The 14,877-nt window shown below is 51.0% G+C and overlaps 6 protein-coding genes across 6 annotated transcripts; 3 read left to right on the top strand and 3 right to left on the bottom strand.

The window, feature by feature from the left end:
• Positions 1 to 279, top strand: PG998_002940 (uncharacterized protein; the record flags this gene model as incomplete). Its single annotated transcript, XM_066869758.1, has 1 exon — positions 1 to 279. One exon carries the CDS (start codon positions 1 to 3, stop codon positions 277 to 279), a length of 279 nt encoding a protein of 92 aa, XP_066733508.1.
• A 929-nt stretch (positions 280 to 1,208) lies between these two features.
• Positions 1,209 to 1,823, bottom strand: PG998_002939 (uncharacterized protein; the record flags this gene model as incomplete). Its single annotated transcript, XM_066869757.1, has 1 exon — positions 1,209 to 1,823. The coding sequence occupies one exon, from the start codon at positions 1,821 to 1,823 to the stop codon at positions 1,209 to 1,211; it is 615 nt and encodes a 204-aa protein (XP_066733507.1).
• A 974-nt stretch (positions 1,824 to 2,797) lies between these two features.
• Positions 2,798 to 3,725, bottom strand: PG998_002938 (uncharacterized protein; the record flags this gene model as incomplete). The annotated part of the gene is made up of 3 exons (XM_066869756.1): positions 2,798 to 3,367; positions 3,422 to 3,490; positions 3,555 to 3,725. The coding sequence occupies 3 exons, from the start codon at positions 3,723 to 3,725 to the stop codon at positions 2,798 to 2,800; spliced, it is 810 nt and encodes a 269-aa protein (XP_066733506.1).
• Positions 3,726 to 7,790: 4,065 nt separating this feature from the next.
• Positions 7,791 to 7,979, top strand: PG998_002937 (uncharacterized protein; the record flags this gene model as incomplete). The annotated part of the gene is made up of 1 exon (XM_066869755.1): positions 7,791 to 7,979. One exon carries the CDS (start codon positions 7,791 to 7,793, stop codon positions 7,977 to 7,979), a length of 189 nt encoding a protein of 62 aa, XP_066733505.1.
• A 224-nt stretch (positions 7,980 to 8,203) lies between these two features.
• On the bottom strand, positions 8,204 to 10,100 carry PG998_002936 (bicyclomycin resistance protein; the record flags this gene model as incomplete). Its single annotated transcript, XM_066869754.1, has 5 exons — positions 8,204 to 8,858; positions 8,916 to 8,997; positions 9,180 to 9,274; positions 9,420 to 9,663; positions 9,719 to 10,100. The coding sequence occupies 5 exons, from the start codon at positions 10,098 to 10,100 to the stop codon at positions 8,204 to 8,206; spliced, it is 1,458 nt and encodes a 485-aa protein (XP_066733504.1).
• A 1,206-nt stretch (positions 10,101 to 11,306) lies between these two features.
• On the top strand, positions 11,307 to 14,236 carry PG998_002935 (Pantothenate transporter liz1; the record flags this gene model as incomplete). Its single annotated transcript, XM_066869753.1, has 3 exons — positions 11,307 to 12,179; positions 12,237 to 13,003; positions 13,927 to 14,236. 3 exons carry the CDS (start codon positions 11,307 to 11,309, stop codon positions 14,234 to 14,236), a joined length of 1,950 nt encoding a protein of 649 aa, XP_066733503.1.
• Positions 14,237 to 14,877: the final 641 nt, after the last annotated feature.

The following is a 14,877-nucleotide window of genomic DNA, read 5'->3' as shown; positions in this document are numbered from 1 at the left end:
ATGCCAACCGAAAACCACTCTGGGAGCATGTCTAAAGCTCAGAAGCACATGGAAGGGCAACGGCCCGCGTCACCACAGCCACATGGCCGTGGCCGTGGCCGTGACGGACGGGCTAAGGTGGAACACATCTGCCCTGGTTGGTGGGCCTTGGAATGGACACACACGGTGCAGGCGCCAAAGGACAGCTGTATGGCTTTCGATCGTTTGGCCATTGCTATCAAGGCCAAGAAGCACACGAATTCGCGTTCTGCAAGGACAGAGCAAGACAAGAGTTCTTAGCACATACATTCTCAGACGGGAAGATCCCCGTAGCTACTTTGGAAAAGCTTCGAGACGTTTTGCGCTGGCCGAGGGCCGTCGAAGTCAATGAAGGCTTTCGTGAGCTTCCACGGCTCCATAGTTGACATTTCACGGGTTGTCTTCGCAGCCATTGGACGGGACTGTCACGATACACTGTTAAGATCATCGAGTCTATGGGCCATTGACTGAGCGGCGGATACAGTAGAACGACCACCCATAGTAAATGTGAACGAGAACTAGACAGTAGCCATAGACGACGAGGCACGGCCGAAAGCTGTGGGAACACACTGCGCTACAAATTTTCAGTGCGCACGAAGAGCTATCTAGTTCATATCAGCCCACGATATCTTCCTTCGCTTTCTCTCCCTCCCTTACATCTCTAATAGATTTCGCTAGTCCCCATTCCGGTCTTACGTAGCTGGTTTTATCCTAATCCCGATGGGTGAGTTAAGTGTCTAAACGGCGCGTCAGTACGCTGCCGCAACCACTGCTGCAAGGCTTGATGTAGGAACCTACACATGTGGGGTATATACGACGGTTCACTAAGAAGAATGGCTGCTGTAAGAATGGGGCTATGTATGTCTTAACTCAGTTGGCTTTGTTCTTCCAACCTGCTGACGGAATATGTTTCTCCGTTCCAATTGCTTCTCAAGAATTAGGTGGTTACTAATGTGGTTATGCAGGCGTCTGAACTAGACCATCACCCCCCTAGATGGCTTGTAATCTGCTGCTGTTCACTACCTTTCATAATATTGGGCGATAGATCAGCAACTCTGCCCCCAGATATTCAATTACCGACGCCGAGAAGGAGGGGCAAGAAGAGGAAGCCGTGGACACGGGTATCCTCGTGCGGCCCTGTTTTCTCGCTATCCTAACACCGCAATATTCAGTCCTTTATTTAGCATAACTTAAACCCGGGATGATTCTCTCCCGCGGTTATCGGTCTCTGCTGCCTCTCTTGCTGCTTCTTCCACCCGTTCTTGCTTCTTCTCGCAATGAGCTGATACAAAGCAGAAGACAGCCACAGTGATAGCAAAGAGGATCAGAACCGACCCGTAGCCCGCCTGAGCGACGCCTCCATAGTACATCATGGAGTAATACGGGACGGCATCGTTAGCACTGAACCTTTTGAAGGACGGCTGGAATCCCTGGACTTGATCGGCAAGGTAGCCCCCGGTCCCGATCATGACGAAGGCTAGGACTAGCTGAGAGGCCGCGTACGTAGGTAAGATGCCTTCGTGGTCGTGCAGCCACCTCGGGCGAGCCACTATCACGGCGCCGTAAATAGCAAACGCAGCCATGGCGAGTGCCGTAATGATTGCATCAATGAGAATGCTGCTTTGCAAGGACAGAAACTTATTATCTAGGATAGCAGCCGTAGTGTTGGCATAGTCGGACCGAGCTCGGTCTCGTAAAATGACTGCGAAACGTGCGTGGGCCGAGTTGAGAATTGCAATGGCTAGCGAGAGGAGAGTGAGGAAAAGGATGGAAATCCGAATCCGAATCATATATTTGGAAGACATCTTGAATTTCTGGATGTTGTTGGTAGATTGCGTGGCTAGGTGAAATTCTGTTTTTCCAGCAGACTTGTTATAGAGTAGAAATAGTTGAAGCAGGTAGTGAAGTGTGAATAGTGAATTGTGAGGAGTGAGGCATGAGGAGACTGAGGACTCTATGTCGGCCTCTTTATATAAATATTCCTCGCTATATTTGGCTGGCTACTTCCTCTGGAGGCTTCTCATAACGCCACGATTGGTTTGTCATGCTATCCATGGTTGTGGCTATGTAACCTAGGGAAACCTTTGTAGCTTGCATGGTTGCCCCTATTAGCGTTACCCATCGTCAAACAGGGTAAACGCCCCATTAGAATCTGCCTCGCCTTAGCCTGAGTAATAGCCTCCCACGTCGCTTCGCCACTTTCGCCTCCACTGCCACGTTGACAGAGACTGGCCGAGAGTACTAGGGGACCCAGGAACGGCGAGAGCAGAAAGTCCTTCTCAAGCGACTTATGGGAAGAAAGAATTTGTGGAACCTCTCCACCTCATGACAGGTGAATGATACTGATCTAGTCAACCGCAACCACGACCATCTAAGAAAGAATGTTCAAGTTGAGACTACTTAATTTGCTGCTGTCTGTTCTATTGCTGGCTCGATCGTTTGAGGACCTCGGGCTTGATTCAAGAGTCCCCAACGCAGAAAAAGCGGCGTAGGGCTCTACTAAGCCAAACTCTCGTTTTTGGAAGCTATTCATAAGTATTCCGGGTTTCAGGGGGTTTCTTCTCTGGCCAGTGAGGAGGATTGGAGATTTTGCCCTGGCGCGATCAGCCACTCAGGTCCTCCACCGTAATGGAACCACCTAATCGTTGCATGTGGACCTCTACTTTCACTGTCGAAGTGGCCAAAAAGATGAAGAAGAGACGAAGCAGTAGAATTGTAGGATAGGTGAGTGCTTTCGGAGCGTCGTGCAGTGGTTTATATAAGCGCTTTTTCACAACTCCTATCCACCAGCCGTCAACTCTTCTGTTTGGACGGCTACCCGACACATAGCGCGGCGTCGCCCCCGTTTTGCACCTTTACTCCTCGAAGTGCTAAATACGTAATTTGGAAAAGCGGTCCTGTGGTTCTTCTTCTCAATCTCTGCCCATTGTTTGAACCGCATACGAGTTTCTGCTGGCTCGAGCAGCCAAAGCTCACCACATACCTTGGAGAAATTCGGCTTGGGGTCCCTGTCGAAATGCAAGGCTTTGATCGAGTTACGGTAGGCCTTGCGCCACAGCATGAACGCGTTCTGGGGCCTCTTAACCCTGCCACCGTTCGAGGCCTGCGGCTGCTCTTGCCGTCGTACCTCCGTGGAACGTTGTACCCAGGCTTTAATGTCGAAAGGGGAAGCACCTTCAGCTGCTCCATCCCAACGTTTCTTAAGTGAAACGGTGTCTCCCAGTATACTCCTTTCTGGAAGATATGGTGGCGGCCCGAATATTACTTCATCCCATGCCTTCGTTTCGGTGTCCAGCTGGGTACAAGGAAGCATAGGTGAGACTTCTATGGTAGAAGTGAGTGGAGAACTCTAGATCACAACAGTCAGATTGTGTGGTCGGTGTCTGCAACAATAGGTACATACTTGGCTACTGTGATCGGAACCGGTTTCCCAGCTAGAGAAGTCGAAAAATCTGTCAATGCCATCAAGTAACTACTACCAAGATTAGTACTCAAGCTCGCCACGACGTTGTGTCTTCACTACCGGCAAGCCATACGTATCCTTCTTCGTCCTTTGTATAGGTGCTTGGGATTGGTGAATGATACAGGGGCGTCAGGTAGATAGGATAGTCCGGAATTGCACGATCGCAGTGCAACAGCAGCCCATTAGTCTCTTGTTCTATATCCTCGCCTTTATCGTGATGAGCCAGTGGCTGCGCCTGGTACATTGTGAGCGATAATGCCTAGCAACCTGGAGAAAAGAATGTGCCAATTATATCAGCCTTGTTATTTTGTCGTTTACTGAGCTTTTTCTTCTGAAGAGCGCCTGCTTTATTTGTATGTAGCGTAGTAAATTCGTATAAATGCTCACAATATGCCTATTCTACCTAGGTACTTGAAGACCTCCGTTCCGTCCTAAACCACGGTGGTTACTAATGGGGCTGCAGGCGTCTGAACTGTACCATCAGCCTCCTATATGGCTTGTAATCTGCTGCTGTTCACTACCTTTCATAATATTGGGCGATGGATCAGCAACTCTGCCCCCAGGTATTCAAATAGTAGTATGCGTTCGCTGTACCCCAAATTCTCAATACTGCTCTTCTGGTTCGCATCTGTCAGTCTAATAAGGCAATAACGGTTTGCATCTGTTTCCGACCATGCTAGCTGAAAATACCATGATCCTTATTGGCTTTGTGCCTCAAGATACGGTTGTCCAAAGAAACCGGCGCATTCCTGTACGTGTACAAGCGGAGTGGCTTATGCAGTTCCTCAAGGCTCTTTTGGCGGTGCGCAGCGGACGGTCTCTCCTGTAGCTATCCATCACGTGTACCAGCAGGAATGTTTGCGTATGAACTGTCGCGTTACTATAGATTGTTTTGATTCCGCCTAAGATCATAGAGTGTCAAATGGCTTGTTCGGATGAGACTCTCATCATGGTAATACCTGTAATACGTGAAGCACATCAGCGATCGTTTAGATACCTCCACGGATAGCTACTTTATCTTGAGATATCGAATGACGTATACTGAAGTTGCAGTCTCCACCTTGTCAAGTAAAGGGTGTATGAGATGGGTATGTTGGCAGCGATAGGTTGCCACTCGAGCAGAACTGATTTCCATTGCCGCATATGTCGTCTACGATCATAGTTAGGCGGCCTCCGCTTGAAACAGAGCCCGCTGCTTTTACGTCTGACTCATAGGCCAAAGACTAAACTATCTCGTGGCCACAAAGATGTCGTGGTGGTAACAAGGGTATGTCAGCTTTTCACCGAAGCTTTTCATCTGACCAGGGAACAGGACAAGGGTGAAAAGGCAGCTACCCCCAAAGGCTATGTACATCTTTACGAAGTCCAGAGGTTCTAGGAATCCTCCAACCATCTTCTCCGTCTACTCGCTTACCCCGCACAATGGCTTTACATTTTACGGATCTGCCGTTCGAAATCGTTTTGGAGATTTCGAAATACCTTACTCTACGGGAAATGTCCTTTCTATGCCGTTGTTCGAAGAATCTGTCGTGTTTCTGGCGCGAAAGGCTATATGAAAGCGATGTGCGAAATAACGGATCTTCCGCAGTCTTTCTTGCCGTCCTATCATCGAAGCATACTCCGACTACAAAGGGTCTCGAAATTGCCCTTGGAACTATCAATCACTCTATTCAAGCAAAGGCGGACTTAGAAGCGAAACATCCTATTTATCTCCCAGATCCAAACCCCTTATCACAATCTCGGGCCGAGGTCAAACATTTTCTACCACCGCTGTTTATCTCGATTGCTCTCGATCAGACCAAGATATCGAAGAGGCTGATCGAGGCAGGCGCCCCGCTGGTCCTCAGGAACTCCTTCGGCACTGTACTCCATCACGCTGCACATCATGGTTCAACGGTCATGGTGGAACACATCTTGAAGGAAAAACTTGTGGACGTAAACTCGAAGGATCCCTTCGGCTATACGGTTGTATTCGCCGCCGTGATGGGACCTCGACCCACGAAAAAGATGGTCCATCTTCTTTTCGAGTACGGCGCGGATATCAACCAAACGATTACCCACGTCAACAGGGATTTAGAGAGTCCGCTCTCCATCGCTTGCGATCAGGGAAAATGGCTGATCGCTGAGTTACTGCTAAGCCTGGGGGCCCCATCACGGAAACCAGACTGCCTGGATGTGCGGGGAGGGCAGAATGGACTGAACCCCTATTCGCGCACAGCCCTTACAGCTGCCGTTTTGCCCGCCACGAGCATGTTGTCGCCGTTTCGAGCCTGCTTACAATCGAACTAGTAGCCCTCCCCACGTAGCACAGCCGCTTCGCCCTGTGGCTGACGAGACCAGCCACCCCCTTAACCCGCTTCTTTCACCTCTTCAATATTCATACTCTTTTTGCACATGAGCCGAACAACAGCTTCGATGCAATGGTCAATCACGGCAGTCAACCTTGAATACAGGTAGTAAACCTTCATTTTCTATATTCTACCAGGAATTTTGCTGCCAAACCATGAGGTTTCTCTCCCGTACGCAAAAGTATGGCCATGCGTACCTCGGCTGTTTGTCTCCATACAAGACTAGACTAGCCTCTCGATACTGTTGTCGGGCGGTAGAGACGACATATCAAGCGACTGCTTCATAGAGGCAGCAACGTCACTGTTCGCAGAGTTCGCTCTATCGCTGATGATGTCCTCGGGCCATCGTACACTACACTCCGCGCCATCTCCCAAAAGTGCGGGATTCATCGTACGAGGCCATAGCGGACACAGGTCGGATAGGTCGCCCATATCGTACGTGTTTGGAAAACCTGCAGACTCGAACGGTTCATCGTGCCTTTGATTCAATAAATCCCCCCTCCCCCAAAAAAGAACCATAGGACTACTCGTACGCAGTCCCGGAGTAGCATAGTGTCACTGTACGCCGAACCCTCCGTGCTGCTCTGCTTCGTAATTTCCCGTACCTCTGGGTGAAGCACACTCATTTTGCACCGTTTCCTGATGATGCTACCGAAAGCTACTCTGATATTCCAGGCTTCGTACCTCGGGGTCCAGTCTCCAGAAATGACCAGCGCGATACAGTACAGTACCCAACCTCCCATTTATGGGTTGATCATGTTGCGAAGCTACCGATTTCTCGATTAGGAAGTGCTTCTTGGCAGCCGATAGGGTGACTGCGAAAATCCGCCGCAAACACACACTCCTTGGATGGGATCAGCTATGGCTTTAATGTGGTCTTTCACCAGCTGGAGGATCTTAACCACTATAGGTTCAAAGATGTCGCGAAGGTCAGAAGTTGGGAGGCCTATTTGTCCGTCCTTGACGCAAAGCTCGTCATTGTCTGCGATACCCTGGACAGGGACGAGAAATGACTTCTCGGGGACGGAATCCGTAGCAAAGGAACGCTTCGCCTGTCGAAGATTTGTGCGTTAGTAGGAAACTTGTGTAAGAGCTGCCCACGAATGTGGCTTACGGTGGATTGGAAGGTACCAATGGCCAGTTGAAGGGCCTTGTCACTGAAGCCCTCCCTACCTACAAACCTGCTACGCATGAGTCCCTCGAATCTCTCATCAGCCTTAGATCCGGCACAATAGGCATGAGTTTCTGATAGTATCTGTGATCTGTATGGCTTGAAAGCTAGGATCTTAATACTAGAGATCTTCGTAGTGCCTGAAAAGTTCGTGTTAGCCAAGTCAATTAATCAATAGACCATAAACCTACTATGATCAATGTCGAGTAAGCAAACCGTATCTTCAATGTCAAACTCATGGTCCACATTTGGTAGATATATTATTGGAAGGCAAGAAAGTGCTTTATTAGTATGGGTGCGAAGGGAAAAGAAGAGCATTAGATGGGATTCCTGGAATCAATCGTAGCCTGAAATAGCGCACTGGGATGATGGTATGGGCGTATTACATGGTAGCTGGCCTTGTTATCAGACCCCATAGTACGTCGGGTGCAGTACATTGAGGTACTCGAAGGACAAAGAGCGGTAGCTACTCAACTAAAAATTCCCGAATACTTCGCGTTCTTGGACGCTTATGAGTTGTTCGGTAGTCCAGAGTTTAGCAAACGGAAACGTAGCTGAGATCTCCTCATCCGAATCCCTGCTTGTTATAGTTAATGGTTGTTGATTTATTAATGCTGCTGAACTTAGTACCCGGACGCTCATCGTTGACCCTTATGCGCTGCAGTAACTCGATCAACTTTTCTCGTCTTGAAGATGTTTTTCATGCACCCACGCGAAACGATTACATCAGCCAGCATTAGAGCTGTCGGAGAAGGCGCTAGGCCGCGAGCATCCTAACACACTCGCCAGCATGAGCAACCTGGCAGCATCACTTCAGCGGCAAGGGAAGGACTCGGAGGCGGAGGAGATGCATCGGCAGACACTGGAGCTGAAGGAGAAGGTGCTGGGCCGCGAGCATCCGAAGACTATGAAGAGTCGGCGAAACCTTGAGCCAATCATCGATCCTCGCGTGGACGAGGTGTCAACGACATATACATAATACGTCACACAGATTCTTTAGCATCATCGCACCCTAATAGCCAAACTGATTTCAACATTCCGATCATGATGAAGTCTATATCAGACTGTGACGAGCAACTGTACCGTCCACCCTTTCCGCATCCACCAACCGCGCACCGTTAACCGCCACGATTCGAATCACAGGATAGCCCAATCATACCACGGCACCAAACCCCTCTGTGTACCTGGTGTAACAATGCAAGCCTAGTCTTGCACCATCGGGGCGAATCTCGAAATCTTCCGCAAATGCGGGCCATACTTCATCAAGAGGAAAGGGACTGGAAACGCCAAGCACGAGATTGCGCCAAGGACGCTAGACGCGGGGCCCACACCAAGGTTGAGAAACATGGGTCGGGCAGCCAGTGGCAGGCCGCACGCTAGGAATGAACGGAGAATGGTATTAGCCGACGTCGCGCTCGCGGCAAAGGGTCCGTAGGTGTCGACGAGGAAATTGAGGCACTGCTGAAACGCGATGTTGAAGCCGGCCCCAATGAAGCCGGCTGCGACCACGGGAAGGGCCCAGTGGTGGGCGGGCGCGGCCGTCCAGCCGAACCAGAACAGGCCCGTGGTGATGAGGACCTGGCCCAGGATCAGCGGGGGCAGGCGGGCCTCGGGCACTGCACGGCCCTCGTTTCGCTCCAGCGCACGAATGTAAAGCGGCTGGTTCGCGATGTTGATCAGCATGGCGGTCAGGACGCCCACGAACAGGCCCAGAAAGGGTAGCGTGGACACCACCGGGCCAAAGCCGCGCTGTTCCCTGAAGACGATAGGGAAAACTTCAAGGGTGAGGAAGAGAAGTCCGTATATAAATGAAGCATATAGTGATATGCACAGCACCATCGGTTCTGTGAAGAACATTCTAAAGGCCCTTGTAAGCTCGAATACAGGTCGAGTTGGCGAACTTTACTCAACTTACAGGATGGGTCGGCTGAGGTACTTGTCAAAGACGTTACCTAGGTCTATCTTCTCGCTCTCATGAGGGTGCCAGTAGCGTGCGTCTGTTTTGCGCAAGCGTTTGGCCCTACGCTTTAGCAAGACTGGGGGGGAATGTTTCCGGGAGCAATAGCACTGCGACGCCAAGAATGACCGCTGCGATAATTGCCTCCATATACTCCGTCCCTGGAACTATTTGTTAGCAGGTTGGCTACGCAAAAAGCAGATTCCAGGGGCCATAACTTACATCGCCAACCAAGGTGCGGATGAATTGTCAATGCAGACCCTACCACGGGTGCCAGTGTAGGGCCCCCCATGACGCAGACGGCATAACTTTTTGCCCTGGGTCAGTATTTGCTCTTTAGGAAGTGATTATTTGTCTCGATAGTGGCGGTTTGGAGGGGGGCAGACGACTCAACAATGAACCGCACACTCCGCCAGTATGAGACACGCTGGAATAGGGAAACATGGAGCCCGAAAGTCTTACAATGCCATTGCAACCCCCCGGGTTCGGGGCATGTAGATGTCCCCAAGCGCAGCTGACACATTCGAAATCGGAGCGGACCCGAAAACCCCGCCAAAGAAGCGTGTGGTAAAGATTGCAGCAGGTGACCGGCTAAACCCCGTGCCGATGCTAAAGCAGATCATAACAAAGACAGCTGGGAGCATAGATAGCCGGCGCCCATATACTTCTGACAGAGGCGCCCAAAGCACTGGGCCGAATGCGTACCCTAGATTGGCCATATGTTAGCCATAAAGTATACGTAAGAATGTATGTCTACTCACCTAGTATGAAAAGTGCGACCATCAACACGGCCACCTCTCGACTGATACCAAGCTCCAGTGCAACGATTGGCTCTGCAGGGGCGACAATTGACGCAGCCATACTGCCTGTCATGGCTAATAGGCCTAGTTGGACGGTTATGAAAGCCTTGTAGTATTTGTTCCAATTCTTGGGGTTTCCCGGGTCGCCATCTTCAAAGCGAACGAAATAGGCGTTGTTGTTCTCTTTTCTTTCGGACGGGGGCGATGTCGGTGACGGCTGACCACCTTTTTCCAACTCCGAATCATCGGTAGATGTGGCCGGAGCGGCACCAATTGAGTTCCGCTTGGCGCCAGCAACGGTGGCTGGCGGTGGCAGAGCAGCCTCCGTGTCATGCGTTTTCATTTTCTCGGTGACTCGACTCAGGTTAAACAATGTAGATACTGTTCAACACTGCACTGTCCGATCGAGTTTGCCAAGGAACTGGGATCCCGTATCTTTAAGTATCTAGAGACTAATGAGACTAAGTGGAGCCTGTCCATGATGAATATGGTTTATTCTCACGCCTAGGGGCGCTATACCCACTTAAAGCTACACCCTAGACCCTTTTTCGTGATTAGTAATTATCCTGGACGCCTCGCTTTTTCGGGGTTCCGAAGTGGAAGTACGAAGCCATAAGTTCCTCAATGCTTACACATCAAGTAATATGACGATACCAGTGACCCTCCGCAGCAACCCTGCTCAGTATGACTGTAAATTGTAGCGAGGTATACCATCTTCTGCCCAACATGCGCCCCTGCCACCGATCGGACCTGTTAAAAAGAAGCCGATGGTATTACCTGAAACCTTGATACAAACATGTGGCGACAAAGCCATATCTGTACATAATATTAGCACCTCTAGCACCTTAGACCGTCCGTCTAGGCCCACATCTTGGCAAATCGAAGCTCAGCTAAAGGTTTCGCCGGCACAACACGTAAATGCGAAGAATGCGACGGATGCTATGCCGTGATGCCTGTTTTCATTTACAAATGTTGCCAGTAACAGATCATGGCTCGTCGCCACTGTAGATACACCTTCTGTGCTAATGATTTACGTAGTTTTGATCAATGACTTGAAGGCGGAAATCAGTGGTAAGAATTCTAACAAGGCATATTTGGTGGCCCATATGTGGTGTGCGGTCATACAAATGTAGTATGGCGTTAATTCTCTTCGTAAGGCCATCAAGGTGGTTGCCGGAGAAGAATTTACCGCAAAATACGCTGTGTGGGAAAAATTCTTCGATACCGTCCTGACATCAGCACCGCATTGCATAGTCCAGAAGGGTCCTTTCAAATCTGGAATACATATCAATAGTAGTCTTTGCTAACAAGGCTACGAATGAGAGGTTATCACTAATTTTCAACATACTAATTGCTTTCAAAATTCGAGTGGAGCTAAGCGCCCTGATTTGTCTCCCACCTGCCATCATTCCGTCTACCATCCTGGTTTACCGTACGGCTGTAGTTACGGGCTGACGGGCCATTCTAAGTTGTATCCCAAAAAGGAGAATTGAGTGTGGTCAACCTCATCTTTGCCTGCTCATACACCTGGCGCCCACTCGCTGCCGCCATGCCCGCCCCAATCGAGGAAATCCAGGCGGCCAAAGTGGTAGGCGCCGACACTCGGATGGCGCTTTCGTCAACTAATTCCAACACCAGCAACGAGGGTGCTGGAGACTATGATACGCTAGCGCCTCGGATGAATAGGAGGTTGCCCAGCTTCTACACACCAGCCGTACCCAGAGACGGAAATTTCGCTGCGACTCCCACGTCACTTGCGGCAGATGCAGCGCCGCAACCACCAACTGGTCCTTCACCTTCACAGTCGGGGTGGTTCGACTGGCACGAACGGGGTACAAGCCCACAGGAAAAATGGCTGATCTTCAAACTCGACTGGTTCCTCCTGTCCTACTCGTGCCTGTGCTTCTTCATCAAGTCGCTCGACACCAACAACATCACCAACGCGTACGCCTCAGGCATGCAGGAAGAGCTCGGACTCGGCCGCGGTAACGAGCTCTCCTGGATGAACACATATTTTAACGTCGGCCAGCTCATCGGCGCCCCATTCGCGAATCTCATCATCACCGTCGTGCAGCCCCGGTATTGGCTGCCCTTCTGCTTGACCTGCTGGTCCATCTTCGTGTTGTTCTTGTACAAGTGCAATACCGCGTCTGAGTTCTATGCGATGCGATTCTGCATTGGCTTGTTTGAATCCGCTGCATGGCCAGGTATCGAGTTCACACTGGGCTCCTGGTATAGGAAGAGTGAGTTGGCACGACGCTCTGCACTCTTCGTGATATCGGGCGTCCTGGGCCAGATGTTCTCGGGCTACCTGCAGGCCGCGCTCTATAGCGGTATGGAAGGCCATGGTGGCATGTCAGCCTGGCGATGGCTATTCATCTTCGATTTCATTCTCGCTATTCCTGTCGCTGTATATGGTATTGTATGTTTAATGCTTCGCCGTTGGTACTGTGCCGTAACAGCTAACCTATGTTCCTAGTTCTGCCATCCTGACACTCCTCACTACACAAAGGCATGGTACTTCAATGAATGGGAGCGACAGCGCGCACGCGAACGCATCGAGGAAGAAGGCCGCAAGCCCGTCGGTAAGCTTGACCTCACCGTCTTCAAGCGCATCTTCACCAGCTGGCAGGTGTACGTCTTTCCCCTGGGCTACGCACTCTGGAGCTTGACCGTGGGGTCGTATGTGATGCAATACTTTATCCTGTATTTGAAGTCAACGCACCGGTACTCAATCCCGCAGATCAACAACATCTCAACTGCGATCGGCGCCGTTAACTTCGTCACCATGCTGACAACCGGCGTCGTCGCCGACAAGATCGGGCGACGTGGACCTGTCTGTTTGGCAATCGGACTGATTCTCACTGTTTGTTATTCGGTCTTGACGGCGTGGGAAGTTCCATACAAGCTGCGTATGTTCGTATTCATCGGCATCGGCACGTACGGCTGCTTCACGCCCTTGCTGGCCGGATGGTGCAATGAGTGCTGCGGCGGCGACCAGCAGAAGCGGGCCTTCGTCCTCGGGCTGATGCCGTCCGTGGGCGGCGCCTTTGTCATTCCCTTCCAGCAGTTGCAGTTCCCAAGCTCGCAGGCGCCGCACTTCAGGGCCACACATGGCTGGGGGAGGGCACTGGCGTTTGTGATTGCTCTGACGCTGTGGACTGGCCTTGGCATTCCCCTCGTCCAGGAACTTCATTCCAGGAAGACGCAGACAGACGAGTGCCAGTTGGCGGCTGAGGTGGGCACGTAAGCTAGTTCTAATTTGCACGATCGTAGAGCTTGAGATCCCAACCGTATCGCTTGTACCGTGTCGGCGTAGAGGGTCGGTTCGCAACGAAAATAGAACTATCCAGCGTCGTGCTTTTCCTTTACTGCATCCCTCGAGCTCGGGGGTTGCCAAGGCCTGTTTCCAGTTTTAATTTCCATAGTTGCCCCCAGTCATATCTCGATCTCACATACAACGCGACTATCATATAGGTCTCTCGCAGCTCGGATAGAGTTCAAATGTAAAATAGAAGAGTCGTAGAGTACTTCAGAGAGACAACCGTGGCCAGCGTACCCCACGGCCTGAGGAAGCAGTATTGATTGCTGACTTAAGGTCCACCAAAGTTCGCGGTGAAGTCTTTCGACTACCTGGGGTTCCCTCGGAACTCGGAAGGCACCGCACCAAAAGCATCCTCTGCAAATCACAACTTGGACCCAAGGGCCAGATTTCAAATTTGAGCTGTTCCCGTTTCACTCGCCGTTACTAGGGGAATCCCTGTTAGTTTCTTTTCCTCCGCTTATTGATATGCCTGGCCACCATGCGCGGGGATGAAGACGCTGGGCCAACCCATGTTTAGCTTGCTGATCCAGAGATTTCCTATGGACACTTTTTGTCTACCTTTCCTCGTCCCTCTCTGATTGTTGGCATCAACCATACCACCCGGATCGCGATACCATCTGGCTTCCAACCATCGCCCCAATACCGACCCTGCGATGCGCCTGCGTCGCGTCAGCGAAGCCTCTTCCCATGTTTTCGAACACCACCAATACTCATGGTCCCGGGCCGCAAAACACAGCAACGGGCAGTGGGGAGCAGAACAAAAATGACCACAACGGCTGGCAGTTCAATCACATTACCATCAACTATGAATGTAAGTCATTCAAACTCCCACCCGCAGCCCTAGCTCCCTCGTATTCCATGCTATCCATGCTCGACGCGACGACATCGATTCTGTGCACCCAGACACGTGGGACTGGCTGTTCGACACCACCGAGTTCCGCGATTGGAGAGATCCTGCCTCTTTCCCAACCCACAATGGAGTGCTCTTGATCAAGGGCAAGCCGGGCGCGGGCAAGTCGACGCTGATGAAGCACGCATACCTCCGCTACCCACACGACTTCTTCCGCGACCGCCGTACTGTGGCCTTCTTCTTCAACGCCCGAGGCGAGACGCTTGAGAAGAAGACCGAACAATGTTTCCTTCGCAATAGCTAGCTTGACACGCTCAACGGCAACTTTGTGGGGTACCTTGTAGTCATAAACAAACGCTACGTTTTCATCTCCGCCAGGTCGCGTTCGGAGCCCAGCTCCATCAAGATTTGTTGGTCGAGACTTCACTCTCTGCTCAGATGCTGCTCGTTTATTCGGCCCAGTCCTCAGCCGTCGCTCCGGCCCTTCATTGTCCAGATCCTCCTCGTTCGATAGTTGAGTTCCACCGCTCGCTCGTACCATCTCGCGGCTGTTGTCGCAAAATCGCAGGTCGCTAAATCCATATTTCGTGCGTATTGTTCCTCGACTTCCCAGATGTCGGAGAATGGCATAGGTGGGGTCTTCAACTGCGACTTTCTCAGAGTAGGTAACCGCATTTTCGTTGCCCGCCAGCTTATAAGAGATAGACCTTCCTATGTCTCGTGTAGTACTCTTTTGGTTAAAGAGTCGCTCGCCTCCACAGGCTCCCATGATCACGTCAAATTGTTGCTGGCGGAGTAGGTCTGCAAATTGGGTCCAAGGACGAAGCCATTTTGGGTAGAATTTGCCATCGACTCTTGTAGATCCCGTTGGATATACAGATTGTCGGCAAGCTTGAAGTTCTTGTAGAGGTCAGTGTAGCAGTTTCGTAGATACTCGTACAGTGT

The sequence above is a fragment of the Apiospora kogelbergensis genome (genome assembly GCF_038363985.1).
Source record: "Apiospora kogelbergensis strain CBS 113332 chromosome Unknown utg000002l_segment0_segment0, whole genome shotgun sequence".
Taxonomy (NCBI): Eukaryota; Fungi; Ascomycota; class Sordariomycetes; order Amphisphaeriales; family Apiosporaceae; genus Apiospora; species Apiospora kogelbergensis.
This window is presented reverse-complemented; position numbering and strand designations above follow the sequence as displayed.